General features: G+C 37.3%; 1 protein-coding gene across 1 annotated transcript in view; it reads right to left on the bottom strand.

Moving 5' to 3' along the window:
* The window catches only part of WDR70 (WD repeat domain 70), a 383095-nt gene that overhangs the window by 42247 nt on the left and 320497 nt on the right, over positions 1 to 20351 (bottom strand). The window contains exons 11-13 of the mRNA XM_011944378.1: positions 13641 to 13740; positions 10289 to 10373; positions 8412 to 8550 (exon numbers count right to left, since the gene is read on the bottom strand). Coding sequence (XP_011799768.1) covers positions 8412 to 8550; positions 10289 to 10373; positions 13641 to 13740 — 324 coding nt within the window. The remainder of the gene's footprint in view (positions 1 to 8411; positions 8551 to 10288; positions 10374 to 13640; positions 13741 to 20351) is intronic.

Raw genomic sequence — 20351 nt, 5'->3', positions numbered from 1 at the left:
CTAATTAAGCAAAAGCCAGTAGCTCTTCCTTGTGGCATAGCTATGTCAAGGGAACATACCACCCAAGTAAGAGAGGTGACTCATTCTAGGATCAATGACATTATTTTATTTCCTACCATATGAATGTCCCTCCAAACGTGTAGCTAACTTAGAAGCTTCCTCCTAGGTACATCTGCTATAATCCGTACTGCTTCATTTTGTTTTTTCCATCACCATTGTAGACAGCAGAAACATACTCCATTCAGTCTCTCCCTCTAATGTTGTTTAAAAACCAGGGCAGAAGGCATAGGGTACCTATCTGAGGACTCTGAAAAGTAAAGAGTAGTAGGTGGATTTGGGAAGAAGTCCAGAATTCAATGTATCACTCAAGCAGAAGTGAGTTACCATTTCCCCAACTCTAGTCTCCACCAATAATAATAATTAAAAAATAAAAACAAAAAATCTGTGACAAACAAAACATCAACATTTTAAACAAACACAGGATCAGTCCAACTGAGTTTTCCTTTTGCCTTAGGCTGTAATACAGCTTGGCACAGCACTGTTACTGATCCCATTTTTATTTAAAAATTTGGTATTTTATTCACCATAGATTTCTTGCGTTTTTTATATTGTTGCATTAAAATGTTATTTATCTTGATTACTAAGTGTTTTAGCGCCCCTCTAAACTTTGTGATTGAGGAAGGCATCTCACTTGCCTCACCCCAATCCTGGTCTTGTCTGTGGAAATATTGTCTTTCACAAAACCAGGTGCCAAAAAAGTTGGAGACTGCTGATTTATATGACATTCTTGAAACCGTAACACAATAATGTTGGAGAACAGATCAGTGAATGCCAGGGCTTAGGAGTTGGGGGTGGAAGAAGGGGTGAGTGTGTAAACTATAGAGGGATAGCAAAAAGGAGTTTTTAGGGGGTGAGGGAACTGTTCTGTATACTGATTGTGTTGATGGTGATTACATGAATATGTACATGCGTTAAAAATCACAGAACTGTTTTCTTAAAAAGGTCAATTTTACAGTATCATAATTTTTTAAAATAATAAAAAGGAATCAGCACTAAACTAGTTCCTGTCATCTTCCCTACCTGAAAACATGTTAAGATTTTATGTCATAGATATTAACAGTTAAACCACCATGAAATCTGAGACATCTTTTCTCTTTACTCTCGTGTGCCTACAGATAAACATTCAACTGTATTCTTCAAATATGAAGAACAACTGTTCTGGAACCTTCATAATATAGATACCTCTAGGTGAATTTAGAGATGGCTGAGAAGAGTATCAAAGAAGTAATTTAATCAAGTCTTATTGATGCTGGCTTAGTAGGTAAGTCCAGCTGAATTCCAGTTTCCATTTAAATGTGTGTGCTGCTTGCTTTAGGAAATTCCCCAAAAAGGGTTTAAGTTTTTCAAGGTGGTCTTGTAGTCCAAATTATGAAGGCAGCAAAAATGCAATGTTGTTTTTCACCATATTCCACTGGCATCTTTTTTCTCCAGTGATTAAAGAAAATACTACTAGAGATAGTAGTACTAAGTGACCACTGCACTTCTTGACAGTAAAACACTGTCCTAATAAGCCATGCTAGAAGTTGGCTTTTGATCCTGGAAAAAAGATAGGGCCAGAGAAAAAACATGTGCTGGCAAATTTACACTAAAACTCCATCATTTTCTACTTACTCTCAGTTTTCCTATCAAATATTCATACATCTTGGAAGACCAAGAAACAATTAGTGTTCTGAGACTCCACCTTTCTGTTCTCAGTGAGCAAGTGCTCCACACACCTATGTTAATTAGGTATACCGTCCTGTCAGTTGGCTGTGGGCAAATATACATATTTTATTAAATACGAATATGTTACTCAGGTTCCCTCTAGGATATGCATTGTTTAATCCTCCTTTAAAAAGTGAATTATAGTAATATTTCATTAACCTGGTATCACGTTATTCAAAATAATACACATAATTCAAAGCAAATGCTATTCCCTAGTCAACCAGCTGCCTGATTGCTCTATAATAAAAATCAGATAATGGAAAGCTAGTTAATTCAAAGCCCATTTTTTCCATTTCCTTGTGTTTCACATTAAAGAGGTTTCACTATATTTTAGAAGGCAGATAAATGCCAAATGTAGTCTTTCAAGTTTATTTTCAGTTAGCATTTGCAATGCTGATAGCTCAAGTTCTCCCTGTATAATACTACTCCTTGTATGACTCTGGACAGAGACAATGCTTGACTCCTTTATTTTTAGAAACTTATAAGGAGGTGCAATTCTGGCTGAGTTGGGACTTTATATCAGTAAAATAGATGATTATTCTATTCCCAGTAAGAAATGAAAGAACAGATGAGTTCCTCAACTCCTTCAGAGTCAAACTTTCACAGGTATAGTATCATTAATTTGTTTGAAGTGAATTCCCAGATCAGCTAAATCCACATTCAAATGTAAGAACAAAGATACATTCCAAAGCCAATTCTGAGGACTTCTGGAATATCCATTAATTTGAATTATCTTTCTGCTTCCCTCCCTAAGTACAAATAATGGAGACTGACTGTAGCCTAATGGCCAGTATGTCCCTTACACATTATAAATTAAGATAAATAGCTAGGTTCATAAAGGGTCTATTATTTCATGGCTCTTTTTATCCATTTAGTCTTCCTCTTCAATCTCTCTGAATTTAAAACATCAATATTCTCTCTTAATAATAACACAAAAACTTATTTTGTGAAATGAAAAGTGTTAACACATTCATTTCCAGAATATACACTCTTTAAATTTATGTTATGCATAATTATGTTACATGTATGACATGTGTAATTATACATCACGGCCGGGCGCGGTGGCTCAAGCCTGTAATTCCAGCACTTTGGGAGGCCGAGACGGGCGGATCACGAGGTCAGGAGATCGAGACCATCCTGGCTAACATAGTGAAACCCCGTCTCTACTAAAAAAATACAAGAAAAACTAGCCGGGCGAGGTGGTGGACGCCTGTAGTCCCAGCTACTCGGGAGGCTGAGGCAGGAGAATGGCGTAAACCCGGCAGGCGGAGCTTGCAGTGAGCTGCGATCCGGCCACTGCACTCCAGCCCGGGCGACAGAGCGAGACTCCGTCTCAAAAAAAAAAAAAAAAAAAATATACATCACATACAAAATGTGATGTATAACACTTACACCACGCCAGGCCTTTTCAATCAACTTGAAAGTGTTAGCACTTTCATTTCCAGAATATATGCTTTCTCAAACTGTAGAGTTAGCCTCTTGAAAACAATGATGATCGTAATATTTCCAACCGACAGAAGACACCAAATACTTCATATTTTGAGTTTTCTTTTTTAGAGAACATGAATGAGGCATGCATATTATACATTTCATTTCTCGCAGGAAAGGGATATTCTGAAAAACAAGCCATGACAGAAAGAAGTAAAAACGTAAGATTATCCTTGTTCTTTACTATCTAAAAAAAGTCTTAAAGAAAAACACATACTATCTAAAAATCAAAAATGAGGTTTTTTTCTTCCTTAAAAGACCTTTACTATCATATTTCTTATGTTAATATTAGGATTTTCAATCAACTTTAATTAATTAATGTATTTATTTATTTATTTTTTGAGATGGAGTCTCACCCTGTTGCCCAGGGTGGAGTGCAGTGGCACCATCTCGGCTCACCACAACCTCCACCTCCCAGGTTCAAGCTATTCTCCTTCCTCAGCCTACTGAGTAGCTAGGATTACAGGCTCCCACCACCACACCCGGCTGATTTTTGTAGTTTTAGTGGAGACAAGGTTTCATCATGTTGGCCAGGCTGGTCTTGAACTCCTGACCTCAGGTGATCCACCTGCCTTGGCCTCCCAAAATGCTGGGATTATAGGCATAAGCCACCATGCCAGGCCTTTTCAATCAACTTTAAAATGTCCAAGGCATTTTAGTTGAAAATATCAAAGCATATTTCCTTTTCTGTCACTTCAGAGGCCATATACTAGGTTATGCCAGATGTTCTATAGCAGTGTTTTCAAAAATAAAGGTTTAGTTTTTTAATTGTTTCTTATCCTCATTTTGTTCAGCCAGTATTTACAAAAATAGAGGACTCTCACCAAAGTACCTAAGCAAACAAACAAATTAGAAAAGAAGTTAGGCTCAGGTATAAAATTCCTGGCTTTTTTCCTTTCCTCCTTTTCCCTCTGTACCCATGGGAATGCCTGCTATCTCTGAAATTATTGCCAAAAGCAAATGAGGTGCAGAGACCATGAAACAATATCAGGTTAAAACAAACTGATTAACCATGCTTAAGTTAAAAAATATAAATGGTAGTATACTGGTACAATTGCATAAACCATGTCCCTTGGTTTATACTAGTTAAAAAGAAAATTCTATTAGTCATTTCACAATAAATTATCATTTGATGAAAAACTACCAAGCTAATAATATTATTTCAGAGCATTTCCCTAAATACTGGCTCTTAAGAAAAGCTTAAAATTTAATAATTTCAGCTAAATAAAATTAATTTTAAAAACTGACATGTCATCGCCAAGTTGTATTTTATCCATTCTTTCTTTCCTATGCTTTTATTATATAAAACAGAGTAATGGAAGCCCTTTACGTAATACATAAAAAGCATAACGTACTGTCTTTCAAAAAAAAAAAAAAGAAGTGAATTTGTAAACTCAAGATTCAAGTTATATTCTGGAATTCATCTAAGAGGCCAAGCATACTATTCAAATCACAAAGAATTAGATAATAAATGGGGGAGGGGGGGGGAGAGAGAGAGAGAGTGAGTGAGTGTGTGTGTGTGTGTGTGTGTATTAGTCCATTCTCACACTGCTAATAAAAATACACCCTAGACTGAGTAATTTATAGAAGAAAGAGGTTTAATTGACTCACAGTTCCACATGGCTGGGGAGGCCTTACAATCATGGTGGAAGGTGAAGGAGGGGCAAAGGCACGTCTTACATGGCAGCAGGCAAGAGAGCAGGTGCAGGGGAACTCCCCTTTATAAAACCATCAGGTCTCAAGAGACTTACTCACTATCACAAGAACAGCACAGAAAAGACACGCCCCCATGATTCAATAACATCCCACCAGGTCTTTCCCACAACACAAGAGGAGCTACAATTCAAGATGAGATTTGGGTGAGGACACAAACAAACTATTTCAGTGTATAATTTGAGGAAATGCAATTAGACTACAAGGGAAATGTCTAAAAATTTTAGCAGAGTTGTAAAATGTGTGCAAACATTGTATGGTGAAACAGCAAATGTTAAAGAAACATATACCATCTCACAGCAAACAGACTTGAGAATCTCTACACTGAATATAGAAAGGAAATTTTTCAGAGAATATGACAATGCAGAGAACAGAATTAGAACAAGTTTTGGGTTTTTAAAAAACTTTGTTTCAAAAATAATTATAGAAAATGCCCTTGCTATAATTTTAAAAAGCTATGTTTTTGTGAAGATACTTTTTAGTTAATAGGAATAACTGCAAAGATCGTTAACATTTTCTGACTGAAAACAATGTTTGGCTCCATATACATCTACTGAGCCTGGTGTTCTAGAATATAAGCATGTAGGGGTTTATTCTGTTTTAGAAGACAGCGTGGGAAGAGCGTAACCAATCATATGTGTTCAGTAAATGAACACATCTAGGACAGACATAATACCATCACTGTCTGTGCCTTAGTCAAATAAGTACACTACTAACTGCTGATATTAAGAATCTGAGATGCTGCCTTTTATGCAAATTAAAACACACAGTTAAGTTCCTTACTACCGTGGAGTGTGGTATTTCCAACACAAAATTATAAAAGAGGTGTCTTTTGGCTCTTCTAGCAAAATGTTCACCTTTTATTCATTCCAAGAAATGTATTTATTTATTTTTTTACATTCCAAGAAGACGTAAAACTTGGGACAATAGGTCAAAGGCACTGTTAAAAGCCCCTTTATTTAACATAGCATTCTAATATATAAACAGAAAAATGATACTATTTGATATTAACAATAACAATAAGCCCTCACCCTCACTAAATCAACAATTTAATAGGACTCCTCAGGAGGTGTGGTTTTGTTCCTATTTGAAGTTCTCTCTTCATCCATCTATTAAAATAGATCTCATAATTTGTCTTCTGACTTTTCTAAGATGATTCAATATTGTATGTTCTGTTATTTAATGAAACTTCTCCTTTCTTAGCTTCTTTTCATTTGCTCGTCTCTTAAATGATGATGCTTCTTACGGCTCATTTTTCTATCCTTTATTCCCTTACCTTAACCAAACCATCAGCAATCAACATTTCAACTATGCACTATAAATGTTTTTACCAAACCTGTCTCTTCTTTCTCTTATGCACCAAACTTATTAAACCATCTGCATATTGAGTATCTCTACACAGAAGTCCTATAGGTATTTCAAGCTCAACATATCAAGAACAGAATTCACTTTCTTCCAAAATTTGCTTTATTTTATCTCTATGTATTTTTATGTCAATGAACATTCACCCAGTCTCCCAAATTATAAATTTCTGGCTTCATCTACACAGACTCACCAAATCTTATAAAACTAAACTTCATATTTCAACAAGAATTAACCATTTCAAAACTTAGATCCGAATGTGTCTTCCTTTGCTTTGAAGAAAAAAAAAAAACACAACATAGTCATTTTCTTATTGTATACAAGACCAGTTTTACCTTTCTGACTCTAGATATCTCTCTCCTGCCTCACTCTCCAAAGACACACCTATGATCTACAATATGCCTTACTTGCACTTCCCAAGTATATCTCTCACTCATTCAATGAATATTAAGAGCTATCTATGTGCCAGGCACTGTTCAAAGCACCAAGGATACTGCAGTGAACAAAAAGTTTCTGCCCTATGTGACTTACATCCTGGTAGAAGAAGACAGACAAAATCAAACAAACATACAATATATGAGGGGCGGTGGTAAGTACTATGGAGAAAAAGATCTACCTATAAAAGTAACATAGAGAACAAAAATGTATCACACTATGAGACACTGATTTTTCCAGCAAACAGCATGTTCTTCCTATAAACTACAGAAGCCCAGCATGTCCTTAAAAGTGCAATCATATGTCTACATTCCTTAATTTATTTACATTTCAACTTAAGCTACAATTTAAAAATACATTAAGTGTGATACTGAAATGTACAGTCATTTAGAGGCATAGTAGAATACAGCTTATATCTGGAACAAACGATTACAATAATTTTACTTTCTGAGATGAAAGTTGATAGATTCAATTGTTTTCTTTGATTCTAGTGTTTTAGTTGGCTCCTAATACACCCAGAAAAAGCAATGTGAGTGCTGGCACCTTTCAAATTATGTCCTGAGATTAGAATCTATTAAACATAAGTACTCATGTAGAATTAATCTCATTGTTATTTCACTTTTCCTATAATACTCTATACTGTGGTTTTACATTCAGAACCTGCAAATTAAGACTTCATAATAATACTAGAACATTAGAGACAGGAGTTTTTTGCTGGTGATTTAAAAACAGTTGTTCAATTGTCTGAGTCACTTAAGTGCATAATATGTCTCAACTGTTTACCAAGAGCTGAAACAACTGGAAAAATCTACATAAGAACACTGTTTAAGATACAGGACATTACTAAAAGATTTGACAATGAGCCAAAGAAAATGTACACAGACATTAACTGGCCTGTTTCATACTGAGAAAATTACAATGATTTGCCTTACCATGTAAATAATAATGCACAGTTTAAAGGAAGTCAAATTTTCCTCTGGGAATTTTCATTCTTATTGTATAACATGTGGCTCCAGTCTCAGTCTCAGGGCATGAACAAATGAATGAATGAACAAGTGAATACTGGTGTTTTAGTGTTCATATAAATCTGTGAAGAAAACTAATGTTTTTTTTTTTCAAGTGTAGAAGTTAAATCTGAAATGTTTTAAATTTCCAAATAACTAAATAGCAATTAAGTTCAGTGCAAGCTGAGCCTGACTTTAATGACTACAACCCACACAAGCAGAGTTCTGTCAAAGTTTTCATGGTTTCAAGAACAATGTTAAACTTCATCACTTCTTAATCTTTCACTTCCGTCGACAATCCCTAGATCCTGACAAACATGCCCATTGTGGGATGTTCCTTTCTGTATTCTACATGATGATCATCTTCTTCCCTCCTCAATTTGGTTGGTAGAGAGGGGGAAACATCTCAGGCCCAGCTGAAATTCCTACTAAAGTGTAGGCCCATAGGAAACACTGGGTTGTGGAAAGGGATAGGGTAGACCAACAGTTCACAACATACTGATAACTCCTATGCTAGAGTGAAAAGCAATTATCACCGTGCTTTCAGGGCCAGGGCTTATGTTCTACTTAACAAACAAAACCAAAAGATGGGTAAGAGGAAAACTTTATGTATTCTCAAGTCTGAGGAGAAAAGAATATACGTACCGCATCTGTGATGTCTATTTCATACACCCTTTGGAAAGTCCTACGCTCAAAGAAAACAAGTTTGCCGCTGCCACATCCTCTTTGAACAGACGTACCAGTGACTATGAGCTTATCATCTGGACTGAAACAGCAATCAGTCCTACAGAAAAAAAGCGTTTATGAGTATAAGCTTATGACCTCCACAACAATCTAGCAATAATTAGTGAATTAAATAAAATATAAACATTGCTGTAATAAGAGCTAGCTCCTGTATAGGGCTTATGAGTCAAGCACTTGCATTAATTTGTTTAATCATCACAATAATCCTATGTGATAGTTATTATCCATATTTTACTGATGAGGAAACTGAAGAAAATAATTACACCTTGCACATGGCAACACAAGTAAGTAGTGCAGCTGGGATTCAAACTTAGGCAGTCTAACTTCGGAATCTGTGCTTTTCAACTTCTACATTGTAATGTTTTTTAATGTAAAGGGAGTGTAAAACAATTAATATAGACATTAAGAGTGTCTATAGACAGATATATATATGACTAATGTCTAAGTAAAATGATTATTTTGGCCATTTTTTTAAAAACTATTTTTACTAACACCACTACCATCACCCTCAAATAATCTGAGTTATGTCAAGTTGAGCACCATGAAATGAGCCACAGGTTGCACTGCTGGAACCTAATTGATGGCTATGATTCCAAGGCTCTTGTTGTTAGCAGTCTGGCCATCTGCTTGTGACTAATCTAAGACATGACCCAAACAAGTTACATAGTTAGCATTACTTGCAGCAGGTATAATAGCTCAAAAAATTATCATCAGTTATAAACTCATGTTTGTTTGTTTTAACATAAAATGCCATGGGCAGCGGACCATGTTAGAGTTAGTACCGCATTATCACAGTTTCCTTCACTTGACACTTCCATTATCTTCATGGTCTTCTCTGTTGATCATTATTTCATTTCTACCAAAATAGAACAATTTGCCTAGGTACCAACTATAGGACTCAAGGGTCAAGTTTTACCTCAGTTCCTTCAAGAAAATCTTTAAAAGTTTCAGGTGCCAGTTTAGTAGATTGGAGATAACAGCGTTCAGCAAGACAGTCTGAACAAGTGAAGCATGCTGAATTACTGATGTGAATGATTTAAAAAATGAGAAAATGAGCTGTACCATAAATGCTCAGTAAATATTAAAAACTACTTGGATGGTATTAGAGCTCAGTGTTTTGTTTTGTTTTGTTTTTTTTGAGACGGAGTCTTGCTCTGTCCCCCAGGCTGGAGAGCAGTGGTGCAATCTCGGCTCACTGCAAGCTCCGCCTCCTGGGTTCACGCCATTCTCCTGCCTCAGCCTCCCAAGTAGATGGGACTACAGGTGCCTGCCACCAGGCCCGGCTAACTTTTTGCATTTTTAGTAGAGACGAGGTATCACCATTGTTAGCCAGGATGGTCTCGATCTCCTGACCTCATGATTCGCCCGCCTTGGCCTCCCAAAGTGCTGGGATTACAGGCGTGAGCCACGGCACCCAGTTGACTAGAGCTCAAATTTTTAAAAACCACAAATTTTAAAAAGCCTACCTTGCCATTTATACAATATTAAAAGAACAACTGAATCTCTTAAAATATATTTTACTACCCCAAGACTTGTGCATGCATACAATACACACAAACACATGAAAAAATCAAATACATAATTTTAACTTCAAAAAAGTGAAGTCTGAAGAATGTGCAAAATATATATATATATATTTCAAAAAACAGATTTTGATCACTCAAGTCTCTTTTCCAGAAGATCTAAAAGACATATGATATAAATTAACATTAATTAAGGTAAAAGTACTTCTTCTCTATTCTTCTATGCCAATCAAATATTTAAAATATGCTACTTACATTGGGAACATGGTGGGAAGACCTGAGGCTGAAAAAAGTGGCTTGTTAAATTGTCGGATGTCCCATAATTTTAATGAATCGTCACCTGACAGAGGAATGAGGGGAAAAAAAGACAGGAAAGTGAATTGTGCAAAAAGAACTCGCTCCCAGTTTAGAGTCTGCTACACTTAATGTATAACTATAAGGAAGAAAGGGAAGGGGAAGGGGAGAAAGAGGGAAGAAAGAAAGGAAGAAAGAAGCTAGATTCACATAAGCATGTTTTACTTTTTTAACTGTTCAGAGAGCTTGAAAACAGCAGCCGCAAGAACAATTGAAAGCTATTTGATAATGAATTGGGCTTCCAGAAATTACTTTCCAGATAGATGCAAGCTAGAAGGAACCCTGGAGAATCTACTCTAAAGTATGATATTAGAGCAGATGGTAGTTCCCCTGTGGTGTATCTGAGCATACATTACTTCTTGAGAAGATTTTAATTTAACAACTATCAGGACTGAAAATAGTTCAATTCACAACAGATTCCTTTTCCCACTGGTGAGTAAAGCTATCCATTAACATTAATAAGGGTGAGCCATGTGATTCCCTTTCTTCCAGTGTAATTCTACCTATAGCTATCATTCTTCACTTTGCTGGGGAGTACAGCTTTACCAAGCCATTTAAAGAATAATGAATCTTTTTAAAGAATCACTTTTTGTGCTCGTTTTGGCAGCACGTATACTAAGACTGGAACGATACAGAGAAGATTAGCATAGCTCCTGCACAAGCATGACATGTAAATTTGTGAAGCATTCCATATTTATTTAAAAAATAAATTTTAAAAAATCCCTTTTTAATATTTCTATAGGGCTAATTCCTGAACAGAACAAAAGCCAAACTCATATAAATAATGTTTTCGCTGTTCTTTCTCCCCAGTGCCCACAGCTGGGACCTGCCTCAACCCCTTGGGTCCAATAAGGAATGAGAATCAGGTACAAGTGAGGAGAATAAAGAGTTCAGTAAAAATCCCCATTTTTACAGTGAAGCTTCCTCTGAAACCCAACTTTTGGCAGGTGCACTAATCCACAACTGGCAGGACACAGGACCTGCTTGTACTGGGAGAACTTTGTAAGGCTCACCTTTGGAATGTTACTTTATTGCTTTTAGTCTTTTTTTTTTTTTTGAGATGGAGTCTTGCTCTGTCACTCAGGCTGGAGTGCAGCGGCATGATCTCAGCTCACTGTAACCTCAGCCTCCAGGTTCAAGTGATTCTCCTGCCTCAGCCTCCCGAGTAGCTGGGACTACAGACATGCGCCACTACATCCAGCTAATTTTTGCATTTTTAGTAGAGACAGGGTTTCATCATGAAGTCCAGGCTTGTCTCAAACTCCTGGCCTCAAGTGATCCACCTGCCTCGGCCTCCCAAAGTGCTGGGATTACAGGTGTGGGCCACTGCTCCCGGTCTGCTTTTAGTCTTTAAAAAAAGGTTACACATCCCCACAATCTTCAAATAATAAGAAAACATTAACCTGTATTAATTCCATCTAATCCAGCAGGTTATGCAGCTAGCAGAAGCACCTTGTAACACCCTGAGGACTCTGCTGAATAGACTTCTACCTGCCATACTGTATACATCCAGGAAGGAAAATGATGGAATACAGTATACATGTGGTATTGACCAATTAAGTTATCCAAAAGCTTGTGTGTGTGTGTGTGTGTGTGTGTGTGTGTGTGTGTGTGTGTGTGTGTGTGTGTGTGATGGAAGGGAAAGGTAAGAATTATCACCAAAACGGCTTTGACTGAAATAGAGTTACTTTTATACTTCTAAGGGAGTAATTATCGACTGGGTAATTACTCAGTTGAGTAATTATGGGCTCACCTATTTTATCACCTGTGAAGAATTTTCAAGCTACACTCTCCCTTTTTCCCCTCTTCTCCCCTAACTCCACCTCAGAGACTTGGATATACCATCCCAAAGATGCAAGAGTGGATGTAAGAATTCCTAAGTGGAGCACTCATCATTTGAAAATTTTCCCAGGGGATTCATATACACTCTTGGGATGAGAACCATTGTTTTAAAAAAAGAATATACAGAATTTTAATTGGGAGTCATCTCTGAACTCAAGTAGCAGGTTAGAATTGATGGACCAAAATACATATTTTGTACATATCCACATTTGCCATGTGTATCATAGAGAATTACATGTATATGTACTGTGATTTTTTTAAGTTATGCAAATGAGAGTAGTTTAGATATAATAGTAAAGTTTCCCTAAAGAGAATCTGAATGAGTTCCCAAGGGTAAAAGGACAGGGACTAGTTAAATTGAGGGGAAAGCTATGCCACTTCTCTTGCCTCTCTCTTCACTTCCACTATCCTTTACACTGGGTTGTAAAGTCTTTCAGGAAAAGGATTCTGTCTATGATGTTTACAGTTTATACCCAGCACCTAGCATAATGTTAGCTCATAGTAGATGTTCAATATACGGTAGTCGAGTGACTGAATAAATACCTAAATATAGCACTAAATACCTAAATATAGATTCACCTGCCTAAAATGTAGCTCCTCCCTTGGTCTACAGAATAAAGGCTATATAAGGCCCTCTGTAGCATAGTTCCCACCTACTTACCATGCTATTAGTATTTCTTTTCTTTATGTGATATTTTAAGACCCTCTGTAACATGGCTCCAGCCTACTTACCATGCTATTTTTCTCTCCCCACAAATGGGTCTATAGGAAAATCTTCAGCTATGTCCCATACTCTCCCATAATGCTGCCTTCACTATTCTCCATCTCCTTCTACCAATACACAACCTATCTATGTGATAAAGATTTAGCAAAAAATTAGGAAGCTGTACCTAAGCATATGCGTGTGGATAAGTAAACTTACAATATGACCATACAGAACCATTTTTGAAAATCTCATCTAGATATAGACTTTTTAAAAAAAACTAAATTGGGTTAGCATTTGAACTGGGGAAGAAAAAAAAAAAAAAGCAATGGTCAAGCAACAAATAGAAGACTTTGAAGTACCAGACACAGAATTATAAAATGGTATAGAAAGAATCTAGGTGATCATCTATAAACTTCCCAAGGTAGAAGCAAAGATCATTTTTGTGGAGGCTTCAAACTCTTACGGAATTTGAATCGAAATGAAAAACTTAGGCAAAAAATAAGTAAATATTTAAACATTGGTAATTTTTAATACAAACAATGTTACAAAGTTGGAAATGTATTTTAATGAAGAAATCAGACTGGCAAAGGTGCATTAACAAAAATCACAGCAAGCTTTACTAAGCACTAGGGTATTATTGTCATATTTGTTAAAGATGACCATTTTATATGGAGAAGTACATCAAAAAGAAAGTTCTTAACCTACCTCCACGAGAGGCAAGGACATTACCATCATAGGAAAAAGTCACGCAAGAAGTGTCTGTGCCTGAGTCATGGGCCTGTTTATAGTGGAACTTAGGATGAACCTATTCACAAAGACAAGCAAAGTGTTAACATCTCACCTGAATTCAGAAGAGAACACTTTTATGGCAAGAACGTTTCACTTTATCATGATGAAAATGATACACACCTATAAGCAAAGTACTAATTTCACGTGATTATAACTTGCTTTAAAAAAAAAAAACCAAATGGCTTTTCAAAATATCCATTTGCTTTAACAACGAACAGAGAAGGTAAGTCCTAGCAGGAGACATTTTTCCAGATTGCCCTAGCAAGCTCTATATAAGACAAGACGACAAGACTACAATAACTTCTTCATATTATGCTTATAAAGTTATTGGGTCAATTTCCTGTCTTTATCTGAAAGAGCAAATATAAATCAAATTTACAAATTAGCATATTATTTATTTACCCCAAAATATTTATTGTATTCCTAGGATATGCCATACACTCTGCACATGGTTGGAGGTCTTGAACTATCCTTAATGTGCCTATGGAATGAATAATGATAATAGTAACAGCAGCTAACCCTTATACAATGCTTATCATATCCTAGGCACTATACGTCTTCCCTATCTTGCCTATTTAGTCCTCACAATCACTCTGTAAGTTAGGTTCTATTATCACCATCTCCATTTTATAGTTTGAGAAACTGAGGTACAGAAACTTAAAAACCTTGTCCAAGGCCACACAGTTTGTAAGTAGTAGACCTGAGGGTTTGAACCCAAAAAGACTATTCTTAAGTACTGCATTATAATCCTTCTCTTACTATCTATCTTAATAGTATTTTTACTTCTAATGTTGTTTCTACACAGTTAATGACTTGTAATGCTATTACACCAATCTTGCCACTCAGTTATGACTCAGCAACCAGCACAAGGTACTAGAAGTCAATTACCTCAAAAAGTATGGTCTACATGAATAAAGACATTTAGTCCATTAAAAACTTTGTCCCCTACATAGCTGTCATTAGTAGGGTAACCTCTATAATAGCTATGTGTGCGTGCATGTGTGTGTACCTGCGTATGCACACACACATGCCATGCTGGCTAATTACACAATGGTTCTGGGCCATTACCAACTTTCTTAGGGTAATTCCATAGCGAAAGACAGGGGCACTGCTGGTAATGACACGATGTGAGTCCCTCCTGGGAGCCACAGGTATGGTAAAGCAAGTGAGCTCATCTCCATTGTTCTAGTAGCAACCCTTAATGAAGAATGAGTCACAAAACAGAGCTTGTGCACTTTGCCCTCCAAATAATATCCCTGACACTCAGTCCCTGGGCTTACACCTAAAAAAATCCAGTAATGAGGAGTACACCACCTTACAAAAGCAGGCCAGTGCATTAAAAAAAATAATAATAATCTGCATATACTGAGTGAAAACTGGCCTCTCAGTTCTTCCCCTGGGTAACAGTCTTAGAATTTTATATTAGTGATCATGCTTCCATCTTTCATAAACACAAAGAATTCATTGATTCAATTTTTTTTTTTATTGGACATCAACTGTATGTATTGCAGACATTCAGTTAAGCAGAGAAAACACAAATGAGCTGAGATAAACACAGCTTCTCAAAGACTGGGCAGTCCCCAGAAAGGATACAGATCAGCACACAGAGTGACAAATGCTACAAATGGGGAAATACAGAGTAATATGTAAGCACTGAGGAGAAGGTCCTAACCCAAACTTGACAATGAGGGAGAAAAGAGGGGCAAAAATAAAGCAGAGACTTAACAGATAAAGTAAAAGTTAGCAGTTGCAGGAGCAGGAGGTGAGGGCAAGAAAGAGTATTTCAGTCAGAGGGTACTGCAGTGTGGTAAGCCGAATTTTTACCCTTGTGACCTCTGCCCCCTAGTGTGATGTCCATGAATACCTTATATGGTCAAAGGAGCTCGGCAGGTGTAATTATGGTTACTAGTCAGCTGACCTTAAAATAGGGAGATTATCTTGGATTGCAGGTGGGGTTGAAGCAGTTGCATGAGCTACAGTGCTGACAAGAAAGTCACAGAAATGTGACGGAAGAGGAAGTCAGAGAAATTTGAGACATAAGAAGTGTTTAATATGTCAGTATTGGCTTAAAGATGAAGGGGGCCACATGTCAAGGAAACAGGGATCTGAATCCTGCCAACAACCATCGAGCTTGAAAGAGGACCCTGAGCTCAGATTGAGAGTCACATACCAAGGCAATACTCTGATTTTAGCCTGGTGAAACCCTGAGAAGAAAATCCAGCCACACTATGCCAGACTTCTTACCTACAGGAATTGCAAGAAACCAAAGGCATTGTGGGGAAATGATTATGAACAGGCCCCAGATATCAAGGCTGTAGAAGCCATGGGATATGGTTTGGATCTGTGTCCCCACCCAAATCTCATGTCAAATTTTAATTCCCAATGTTGGAGGTGGGACTTGGTGGGAGGTGACTAGATCACAGAGATGGCTGCTTATGAATGGTTCAGCACCAGTCCCTTTGGTACTGTTCTCATGATAGTGAGTTCTCATGAGATTTAAAAGTGTGTGGCACCTCTCTCCCTCTTCACTTGTTTCTGCTCCTGCCATGTGAGATGCCTCACTCCCCCTTTGCCTTCCACCAAGACTGTAACTTTCCTGAGGCATCCCCACAAGCCATGCAGATGCCAGCATCATGCCTCCTGTATAGCCTGCACAAACATGAGCCAATTAAACCTCTTTTCTTTATAGATTATGCAGCCTCAAGTATTTCTTTGTATCGATGGGAGAACAGACCAATATACCATATTAAGAAGCTCAGATTTTATCCTGAAGGCAAAAGGAAGCTGCAAAAGGAGTTTAGGCAGAGGCATAGCATGACTAAACTTGCTTTATTATTATTATTATACTTTAAGTTATAGGGTACATGTGCAGAATGTGCAGGTTTGATACATAAGTATACATGTGCCATGGTGGTTTGCTGTACCCACCAACTTATCATTTACATTAGATATTTTCCTAATGCTATCCCTCCCCCAGTCCTGCACCCCACAACAGGCCCCAGTGTGCGATGTTCCCCACGCTGTGTCCAAGTGTTCTCATTGTTCAGTTCCCACCTATGAGTGAGAACATGCAGTGTTTGGTTTTCTGTCCTTGTGAGTTTGCTGAGAATGATGGTTTCCAACTTCATCCATGTCCCTGCAAAAGACATGAATTCATCTTTCTTATGGCTGCATAGTATTCCATGTTGTATATGTGCCACATTTTCTTAATCCAATCTGTCACTGATGGACATTTGGGTTGGTTCCAAGTCTTTAATAAACATATGTGAGCATGTGTCTTTATAGCAGCATGATGTACAATCCTTTAGGTACATACTCAGTAATGGAACTGTTGGGTCAAATGGTATTTCTAGTTCTAGGCCCTTGAGGAATCGCCACACTGTCTACCACAATGGTTAAACTAGTTTAAACTCCCACCAACAGTGTAAAAGTGTTCCTGTTTCTCCACATCCTCTCCAGCATCTGTTGTTTCCTGACTTTTTAATGATCGCCATTCTAACTGGTGTGAGATGATATCTCACTGTTGTTTTGATTTGCATTTCTCTGATGACCAGTGAAGATGAGCATTTTTTCATGTGTCTGCTGGCTGCATAAATGTCTTCTTCTGAGAAGTGTCTGTGTTCATATCCTTTGCCCTTTTGATTGGATTGTTTTTATCTTGTAAATCTGAGTTCTTTGTAGATTCTGGATATTTGCACTTCGTCAGATGGGTAGATTTTCTCCCATTCTGTAGGTTGCCTGTTCACTCTGATGGTAGTTTCTTTTGCTGTGCAGAAGCTCTTTAGTTTAATTAGATCCCATTTACCTATTTTGGCTTTTGTTGCCATTGCTTTCAGTGTTTTAGTCATGAATCCTTGCCCATGCCTATGTCCTGAATGGTTTTGCTTAGGTTTTCTTCTATGGTTTTTATGGTTTTAAGTCTAACATTTGAGTCTTTAATTCATCTTGAATTAATTTTTGTACAAGGTGTAAGGAAGGAATCCAGTTTCAGCTTTCTACATATGGCTAGCCAGTTTTCCCAGCACCACTTATTAAATAGGAAATCCTTTCCCCATTTCTTGTTCTTGTCAGGTTTGTCAAAGATCAGATGGTTACAGATGTGTTATTTCTGAGGCCTCTGTTCTGTTCCATTGGTCTATGTATCTGTCTTGGTACCAGTACCACGCTCTTTTGGTTACTGTAGCCTTGTAGTATAGTTTTAACTCAGGTAGCATGACGCCACCAGCTTTGTTCTTTTTGCTTAGGATTGTGTTGGTAATGCAGGCTTTTTGGTTCCATATGAACTTTAGTTTTTTCCAATTCTGTGAAGAAAGTCATTGTTAGCTTGATGGGGATGGCACTGAATCTATAAATTACTTTGGGCAGTATGGTCATTTTCACAATACTGATTATTCCTATCCATGAGCATGGAATGTTCCTCCATTTGTTTGTGTCCTCTTTTACTTTGTTGAGCAGTGGTTTGTAGTTCTCCTTAAAGAGGTCCTTCACAACCCTTGTAAGTTGTATTCCTAGGTAATTTATTCTCTTCGTAGCAATTGTGAATGGGAGTTCACTCATGATTTGGCTCTCTGTTTGTCTGTTATTGGTGTATGGGAATGCTTGTGATTTTTGCACATTGATTTTGTATCCTGAGACTTTGCTGGAGTTGCTTATCAGCTTAAGGAGATTTGGGGCTCAGACGATGGGGTTTTCTAAATATACAATCATGTCATCTGCAAACAGGGACAATTTGACTTTGTCTTTTCCTTACTGAATACCCTTTATTTCTTTCTCTTGCCTGATTGCCCTGGCCCAGAACTTTCAAGAGTATGTTGAACAGGGGTGGTGAGAGAGGGCATCCTTGTCTTCTGCTGGTTTTCAAAGGGAATGCTTCCAGTTTTTGCCCATTCAGTATGATATTGGCTGTGGATTTGTCATAAATAGCTCTTATTATTTTGAGACATGTTCCATCAATGCCTGGTTTATGGAGAATTTTTTGCATGAAGGGCTGTTGAATTTCATTGAAGGCCTTTCCTGCATCTATTGAGATAATCATGTAGTGTTTGTCTTTGGTTCTGTTTATGTGAGGGATTACATTTATTGATTTACGTATGTTAAACCAGCCCTGCATCCCAGGGATGAAGCCGACTTGATCATGGTGGATAAGCTTTTTGATGTGCTGCTGGATTCAGTATGCCAGTATTTTACTGAGGATTTTTGCATCAATGTTCATCAGGGATATTGGTCTAAAATTCTTTTTGTTGTTGTTGTTGTGTCTGTGCCAGGCTTTGGTATCAGAATGATGCTGGCCTCATAAAATGAGTTAGGGATGATTCCCTCTTTTTCCATTGATTGTGATTGTTTCAGAAAGGATGGAACCAGCTCCTCTTTGTACCTCTGGTAGAATTTGGCTGTGAATCCATCAGGTCCAGGACTTTTTTGGTAGGTAGGTTATTAATGATTGCCTCAATTTCAGAGCCTGTTATTGGTCTGTTCAGAAAATCAACTTCTTTCTGGTTTAGTCTTGTGGGGGGCTGTATGTGTCCAGGAATTTATGCATTTCTTCTAGATTTTCTAGTTTATTTGCATAGAGGTGTTTACAGTATTCTCTGATGGTAGTCTGTATTTCTGTGGGATTGGTGGTGATATACCCTTTATCATTTTTTACTGCGTCTAATTCCTCTCTTTTCCTCTTTAATAGTCTCGCTAGTTGTCTATCAATTTGTTGATCTTTTCAAAAAACCAGCTCCTGGATTCATTATATTTTTTAAGGGTTTTTTGTGTCTCTATCTCCTTCAGTTCTGCTCTGATCTTAGTTATTTCTTGCCTTCTGCTAGCTTTTGAATTTGTTTGCTCTTGCTTCTCTAGTTCTTTAAATTGTGATGTTAGGGTGTCAATTTTAGATCTTTCCTGCTTTCTCTTTTGGGCATTAAGTGCTATAAATTTCCCTCTACACACTGCTTTAAATGTGTCCCAGAGATTCTGGTACATTGTATCTTTGTTCTCATTGGTTTCAAAGAACATCTTTATTTCTGCCTTCATTTCGTTATTTACCCAGTAGTCACTCAGGAGTAGGTTGTTCAGTTTCCATGTAGTTGTGCAGTTTTGAGTGAGTTTCTTAATCCTGAGTTCTAGTTTGATTGCACTATGGTCTGAGAGACAGTTTGTTGTGATTTCTGTTATTTTATATTTGTTGAAGAATGCTTTGTTTCCAACTATGTGGTCAATTTTGGAATAAGTGTGATGTGGTGCTGAGAAGAATATACATTCTGTTGATTTGGGGTGGAGAGTTCTGAACATATCTATTAGGTCTGTTTGGTGCAGAGGTGAGTTCAAGTCCTGGATATCCTTGTTAACCTTCTGTCTCGTTGATCTGTCTAATGTTGACAGTGGGATATTAAAGTCTCCCATTATTATTGTATGGGAGTCTAAGTCTCTGTAGGTCTCTAAGGACGTGTTTTATGAATCTGGGTGCTCCTGTATTGGGTGCATATATGTTTAGGATAGTTAGCTCTTCCTGATGAATTGATCCCTTTACCATTATGTAATGGCCTTCTTTGTCTCTTTTGAACTTTGTTGGTTTAAAGTCTGTTTTATCAGAGACTAGGATTGCAATCCCTGCTTTTTTTTTTTTTTTTTTCCATTTGC

Source organism: Colobus angolensis, unplaced genomic scaffold, assembly GCF_000951035.1.
Source record: "Colobus angolensis palliatus isolate OR3802 unplaced genomic scaffold, Cang.pa_1.0 Scaffold230, whole genome shotgun sequence".
Classification (NCBI taxonomy): domain Eukaryota; kingdom Metazoa; phylum Chordata; class Mammalia; order Primates; family Cercopithecidae; genus Colobus; species Colobus angolensis.
Note: the sequence above shows the minus strand (reverse complement) of the source record. Positions and strands in the feature narration are given on the sequence as shown.